Source organism: Penaeus monodon, chromosome 21, assembly GCF_015228065.2.
Source record: "Penaeus monodon isolate SGIC_2016 chromosome 21, NSTDA_Pmon_1, whole genome shotgun sequence".
NCBI classification, from domain to species: domain Eukaryota; kingdom Metazoa; phylum Arthropoda; class Malacostraca; order Decapoda; family Penaeidae; genus Penaeus; species Penaeus monodon.
The window spans coordinates 12,198,432-12,199,205 of NC_051406.1; the positions used below are offsets into that span (position 1 = coordinate 12,198,432).

The following is a 774-nucleotide window of genomic DNA, read 5'->3' on the forward strand; positions in this document are numbered from 1 at the left end:
TTTCCTGCGATCATGTGACAAGGAAATGGGAAAAGATCGAATTTCAACCCTTGCTGCCCTTACCTCGCCTCTTCTTAATCTGAGCCCGAAAATCCTGATAGAACAGCCTGCCGACGTCGTCTCCAACGAGCGTGCAGAAATCCTGTAAGGAGAATTGGAGCAGAAGGACGCCAGTGGTGTTCCTGAAGGAGCAGAGATCCACGGCGTTCTGGTCGAGGCCCCTACGACGGCAGACACTGCTTGCCCAATCCCCACAATCCTGTTCATAAGTTTTCCTTTTGTTTGTTACTGCTAGAATGCACGCATTGTACCTGTGCAACACTGTATCTGTATGCATATTTCAAAAGACATTCAAAATGTACAAGTATAAATGGCTCTGGCGGGGTATTTGCTTCCTGCGAGCATAATTTAACTCAGGAAGCTACTGATGATGAAGTCATTGTCAGACGAGTGGTATTCAGCAGGAAAAAGAAGTTAAAGGTTTCCAAAGCACCGAGCCGCAATTGCTTTCGTCTCAATGTCACCGCCGTAATCAAAGTATACGACGAAGAATGTGTGGTATTGGTATGATAAGTACTTAAATGTGAGTGGTTAGTGAAGGGGCAATATCTAAAAACATGGCATATTTCAAACATCCACTTCCCGCACACACTCATTTATTTCCATCGAATAAGTAATGAAATTATATCAAATGTATAAATAACATGACAAATGCCTGCGAAAGAGTCATATTCAAATCACATTTTGTGGAATTGGCTAAGGAAAAAAAAAAAA

The 774-nt window shown here is 42.4% G+C and overlaps 1 protein-coding gene across 1 annotated transcript in view; it reads right to left on the reverse strand.

The window, feature by feature from the left end:
* The window catches only part of LOC119586567, a gene marked incomplete at its 5' end in the record, with an annotated part of 5,134 nt that extends 4,920 nt beyond the window's left edge, over window positions 1–214 (reverse strand). The window contains 1 exon segment of the mRNA XM_037935321.1: window positions 64–214. Coding sequence (XP_037791249.1) covers window positions 64–214 — 151 coding nt within the window.
* Window positions 215–774: the final 560 nt, after the last annotated feature.